At 55.9% G+C, this 6213-nt stretch overlaps 1 protein-coding gene across 1 annotated transcript; it reads right to left on the bottom strand.

The window, feature by feature from the left end:
- Positions 1-155: 155 nt before the first annotated feature.
- Positions 156-5874, bottom strand: LOC105540582 (ral-GDS-related protein-like; the record flags this gene model as incomplete). Its single annotated transcript, XM_011981273.1, is given in 9 exon segments — positions 156-179; positions 764-838; positions 1321-1395; positions 2928-2997; positions 3498-3601; positions 3968-4183; positions 4926-5236; positions 5377-5570; positions 5696-5874. Coding segments are annotated over 9 exon segments (1248 nt in total), but the record flags the coding sequence as incomplete, so codon positions are not given.
- Between the last annotated feature and the right edge of the window lie 339 nt (positions 5875-6213).

The raw sequence follows: 6213 nt of genomic DNA, 5'->3' as shown, positions 1-6213 counted from the left end.
TTTCTCCACTGGGATAGGTCTCCTCCTCCTGTGTGTGTCAAACCCTCCCAGTAAACCTAAGATGTAGAGGATGGAGCCAGGGAGTGTCGTGTCCAGGGTGGACTGTGACATCCACATCCCCACCCTCATGCAACGTGAGTGCCCCAGCTGCTCACCTTCCTTCTCTTGTTGGTGTTGCCCTGGAAGGCAGACAGAGTCCATCAGAAAGGTCCCTGGCCCACAACAGCCCCACCCCACCCCTTCCCATGCTGCACTACTGCCAGGGCCACCAGAGTCAGGGGATGTGCACATGACAGGACTTGGTTCTGTCCCAGGCTCCGGGCCCTAGAGCAGGGGCATAGGAGCTGAGGCTCAGGGACTTTCTGCCCCAACCCTCTGTGATAACAGACAGGAAAACTGAGATCTCTCATAGAAAGAAAGCGCTCAGTGACCCTGGAACTGCCTGCCCTTGGAGAGGCTCAATTTCACTGGCCTGTTACGGGACTACTCTAGGGAAAGGCTAAGTCCAGCTCAGCCCACACCTCAGCATCTTTGCAGTCAGGCAGCTCTGTAGCTTCACCACTCGGGAATAGGGACTGGTGGCTGCTATGGAGCCTCCATCACCGAAAGGTGATGAGATGGGCCTGACACCCCCACCTGCAGGAGCAGCTGTGAGGCTCTCAGTGGTTTGCCAAGGTCTGAGATCTAAGGGCTCGGTCCACGACCCTCTCCTCCCAAGCCTCAGGATCCTGGTTCCCAACCAGCCTGCCCCAGGCTCACTCACATCCACATCATCCGGGATGGCTGACTCCAACCTCTGTCACACAGTCAGAAAATCCCCCAGGAAGGGGACCACGCCCTGTGCCAAGGATGGGTGAGGAGTTGGTACATGTAGTGGTGATGAGTATTGGCCCTCCGTTGCCTGCCCAAGGTTCTGTCTCATGAAATCCCATCAGCCCCTGTCTCCCAGAACCCCCCTCTCCAGGTCTCCTGGTTGGAGTAGTCAAAGATACTCAGCTGCCTTTCCCAATTCTCTGCCTCCTCTATCCCAGCTGACCTCTAAGTCTAGCAAGCACTCCTAGTTACCTCTATGGAGGGATTTTAACAATTCACAAGGGCATGTGGTCCCAGCCTTACCCTTCCCCACATCCACTCTGAGTCCAGCTTTCCCAGACCCTTGCTCTGGTCTCTCAAATGGAGGTTTTCCAGACCCAGTGTCCACAGGAGGACAGGGCTGGGGAGGAAGTCCCTGTGGTCTTGACATGGAGGCCTCCAGCTGGCGGGGAAGGGAGCCCTGTCCTCAGATCCCCTGCGGCCTCTCCACGCCAAAGCCTCACTCACCTTCTTCTGCCTCCACAGCCTCATCTGGGCTCTCTGGGGGTTCCTCTCCTGGGTGGCCACCTTAAAGCTCCCCGCCTGCCAGGTGTCAGTGACGGAGACAGTGAGGCTCTCTTCCCTTCCCCCAGTTACGTCCTAGCCACCCCGCACTTGGATCCCCAGGGACTGGTGTGAGTCGCCTGGCACGGTGCTGTTACCACTGGCCCAGCTCCACACTCCATGTGTGTGTCACCCAATCATGCAACTGGGCCTGCCTGAGACTGTATCCTCTTTTGTAAAGAGCAATGAAAACCACAGCTACCTCACAAGGCCACCTGAGTACTCTTTCCTGTAGCTGTTGCCATTGTTCTCACCCTCGACCCTCTGAGGAAGAACTAGGCATGAGCGCCAGCAAAGTATTTTCTTTTCTTGAATCTCATTTCCATCCTGTGAGGGCTGCACTACAGGCTCAGCATCTCTTCATTTTCCAGATGAGGGGAATGACTCCTCAAAGACCCGAAAGAGAAGGCACCTCCTCTCCATCCTGGAAGCTCTGTCCCACTGCCTTCACCCCATATCCCAGCACCACCGCCCATCATGGTCATGTTCTCTGGAATCTCTTGAGTGTCTAGGTCTCCAGCCAGGCACAGTCGTGATGGGAAAGGGACAGGGCGGTTTAGGAGACCTGGTTAGGTGGCACCTGCCTATCTGAGCCCCACTGGAGTCTGTGCCACACAAACTGGGTTTGAGCCATGCCAAAGGTTTTGCCTCGCCAACGATCCCCCAGGGGAGTTCCGTGCACAGAACTCTCTTCCTCCATGCAGGAAGTGGCCTCCTGAGGCATCATTCTCTGATGGACATGGTTGGGTTTTCCAGAATCTTGGGTGGGGTGACAAGTTGCCTTCTCATTTGCATGGAGGATTCTGAGATCTGGTCAGGGAGGATCCCCTAGGAATGCATGAATCCCCCAGATACTTGTCATCTGCTAACTGGTGAGAATCCTGTGACATGACTGTTTTCGGGTGTCTGCAAAGGGCAGAGCAGGGAGTCCCGGCAAACACATATGTCTGTTCCAAGTAGGCCCATTGGTACCCAAAGCTGGGCGGCCCACTGGACTCCCTGGCACATGAACTTCCTCTGTTGTTGTTCCCTCTTTCCCCCAGTGCGGATAGAGGCCCCCTGCCCATGGAGATGCGCTGCAGACAGAAGCAGCAGCAGAGGCCTGGCTTCCTCAGGAATTGCCGGCCAGTTTGTGGAAGGAAGAAAGTCCCACCTACCATAACCATCCCCCAGCCTGGAGGAAGCTCCATGCCAGCAGCATGGACCAGCATGGGAGCCAGAGCCCTGCTAATGCTGCAACTCATCACCCCCACTCCGCAGCCCAGCAGCCATTGCCACATCCCATTACCAGGGCCTCCCGCCCCCGTGCCACCACCTGCCCATGGACCCACACACCTCTCTTCATGTTGGCCCAAGGTAGGCGTGGAGGGAATTTTTCAAGTCCACTTTTAGTATGTAAGTCAAAACAAAACAAAAAATAACCACTGCACACCAGGTCCAATGCCCTTCCAAACTCACTCTTTCCTCTGACCCTTAAACACTTGTCCTGCATCTCCCAGACTCCACTGTACCTTGATCAGCAGGTCCTTCTTCACTGCAGTGTCTTTTTCACAGAGTTCTTTTAGATATTTTGTGCTTTTGCTATGGACAGAGGAAAGAAAGAAGGGTAAATTTGGGAATAACTGGGCAGATTTGTGAGTTCCAATCCAATCCGTTTTGTTTGAAAACCCAGAGAATCCCAACTTCCTGAGTGAGTGTTTCCAGTGGGGTCCTCTGATGACAAGGGCTCCAGAGGACCAGGGTGGGATGTGTCATGCTCCTCCCCTGGCCCATCTCCACTTCATGTGAGCCCCTGCGTGTTCACAGTTAGCTTCCAGCTGGACACAGTTCCACTGCTGGGTGCAAACACCTGACACCCTCCAGTTGGCTCTAGTCTGTTCCTGATGGTTAAAAATCCTTAGTCCTGAGTTGGAAATCCTTGCCTAGAAGTCCAGGGCAGCTTAGTGACCACACCCACCAGCCCATTCCTGCCTCCAGTGTCCCTGTTCTCCAAGAACCTTTCAGAATCGTTGAGGGCACATGGGGAGACCTATGGGTCCCTAGGTCCACCCAGGTGTTCCCATGGAGAGAGCCCCCCTCACCTGGTCACTGCTGCCCGTGTCTTGTGTAGCCGATGTATTGGGTTGCTGCACAGAGCAGAGACGATGGCGTGCACTGAGGAGAAGTTGTTGAGACTTAGGCACTCCTGGAGAGGGAAGAGTGAGCTGTGAGGTCCAGAGTTGGAGCCCGGCCCACTTCAGCCTCAGCCCCCTCTGCTGAGATCTCCCCTCCTGGTCGAAGCAAAGGCCCAGGGAGCCTCAGGAGGGCACACCTGGGGCCGAGTGAATGTCAGTCATCTAGGAGGATTGTAGTTTAACCCAAGGGAGAGCCCAGGTCGGAAGTGAGCAGCCCCCACTGGGCCATGGGTGTCAAGGTCAGTGAAGCTCTGGCAAGAAGGCCTAGCGGATGTGCAGGGCTCAGGCCAGAGATACAGATGCCAATCCTGAAAGCCGATGGAGGAGACGGTTCCCCGTTTTTAAAGAGGGAATCCTCAGGCCCAACCATGGCTTACCCTGGCCACCTTGATCCAGTGCTCCACCACCCTGGCCCTGTCGCAGGCCCTCATGCTGTGGTCCCCGAGGCAGGAGGTGGTGACACAGTTGGTGAGGCTGTTGAAGTGTGCGATGGTGGCACGAACTGTGGGTGCCACGTGCTCATTCTGCTTCTTCTTTTGTTGACCCCAGATGCAGCTGAGGCATTCGTAGAGCACCACCTTTTTGAACAGCTCCTTTTGGGGAGGAGGAGAGTATCACGGATAGAGCACATCCCGACTCTTGAGTCACCCATGGTCCCAGGCAGGGACTGAGCTCACAGTCATCCATGGTCTCTGGCAGGAACCGAGGTGGAGCTCAGAAAGGTTTAAAATGGGCTCCAGATGTGTGGGAGTCCCTGGGTTTGATTTTCTGCCCACCGAGGGCCCTGAATGCATTATGGCCCAGAACCCAACAAGAGTGGGGAGAGAGAGAGACATTTTCTCCAAGTGGCTCAGGCCTGCCCGTCCTAAGGCCTCGTCTTCCTCCCATCCCAATCAGCCCTCTTCTCCTTCTCTCCATACTGGTGCAATTTCCTTGTGGCAGCTGCAACTATGGGCTCTCTTTGGGTGTCTGCCATAGAATCTAGTATGCATTAGGTACCTAATAAGCACTGAGGGTAGTGAGGCTCCTGAGCAGCTGGGTGAGTGACCCATGGCCCTGCCTGTGCCTCAGTGAGCACCTGCCCTGTCCTGCTTTTGATCCATCCCCTGTCATTCAGTCTGCATAGTCACTCTGTGTAGCTGGCATGGGCGATGTCCCATCTCTGCTGTCCACATGCAGACAGGGAAGGCTTGTGAGTGAGGAAACTCATCCAGGTCTCGTGGTTGGTAAGAAGTGGGGCTGACATTCGACCCAGGGCATTGGCCGCTCCTCAGAGAGAGGCTGGTCTGAGCCAGGTGGTGACAGAGGCACAGCCTGCAAAGCCCAGCTGCTCACCGCATCCATGAGGGTCAGCTGCTCTGCCAGCAGCCTGGGAGGGAAGGTCGTGATGTCAGGCAGCTCCTCAGGGGGTTGGTTCTTTACAGGACAGGGACATGGTGACTCTGGGGCTGACTGTGGCTCCAGCAGTGTCCCTGGAGGGGGCCCTTCCCCTGGTGCTGGTGCTGGTGCTGAATGTAGATATCCTGGTGCACCCAGGGCTGCAGGTGATTCTGGCTCCAGAGCAGGCCCCAGGTCCGCCAGCAGTGGTGGTGCTGGCTCCAGGGCCAGCATTGTTAATGCGTGTTGCCCAGGATGTGGAGCAGGATCTGGAAAAGGGGAAAAGGTCACCCCACCAGTCACTTTTCACTGGGCTTTCCAAGCACAGAAATGACTGGATGGAATGTAAGGGAATTGTATCCCCAAACCACCACCCCCGGAAAGTCTTCCAGACTGCAAGCCACCTCACCATCTGGCTTGGCCTCGTTGGGCTCCGGAAGCACCAACTGGCCTAGGACAAGTTCCTGGTGGTCCTCCACGCCCAGTCCAGGCCAGGCGAAGTTCCTGAAGGCCAGCTTTATCTGGAAAGATGACCGTTGCGGGGGCTGATAGCACAGTGAAGTATTTTCAAGGGGCCAGGTGAACAAAATGGAGGTCGTGGTGCTGGTGATGGAGTGGACAGCTGAGTCAGAGGCCTGGCCTTCTCCCACACAACCCTCCAGGGCACCCTTGTGTGGTTCTGGGTCCCTGGCCTCTTCCTGCCTGTGTAGAGGACAGCCCCACCCTACCCCAGGTCATCAGTGCTGTCCTGGAAGGGGCAGACCTGGCCATGCAGCAGGACTGTACAGACCCTTGTGCACCCCGGTGTCCCACTGACATTCTCTTTCCAAAGGCCCTGGAGCACAGCTCTGTGCACCTGGACACTCAAGACTGCAGCTCCAGGCTGATTTGTGAGCAGGTTGCTCATCAAAGCTCCAGCTCTGGGTCTGCTGGTCCTAGGGTTAGGAGGATAGGGGCAGATGTAGAGTGGAGGAGGACCGGGAGAGATGGGAAGTCACAGTGCTTGGGATGGGTCTCTTGATGGCCAGCTGTGACCCCAGCCTCACCTCTACTTTGCGGGGAACCTAAGTCTCCATTTACAGAACTCACTATTTCCCTCTTGCAGGAGAAGTCTCCAGATGTCAGCCTTCTCATGGGAATTTTAAGAAGTATGAGCCCCAGGGCTCCTTGAGTCTCTCCCCAGTCAGAGTCTACATTTTTGCCCCATGTTTTGTGGGTGAAAAAGCCCTTCAGAATCCTAAATCCA

Source organism: Mandrillus leucophaeus, unplaced genomic scaffold (genome assembly GCF_000951045.1).
Source record: "Mandrillus leucophaeus isolate KB7577 unplaced genomic scaffold, Mleu.le_1.0 Scaffold2223, whole genome shotgun sequence".
NCBI classification, from domain to species: Eukaryota; Metazoa; Chordata; class Mammalia; order Primates; family Cercopithecidae; genus Mandrillus; species Mandrillus leucophaeus.
Note: the sequence above shows the minus strand (reverse complement) of the source record. Positions and strands in the feature narration are given on the sequence as shown.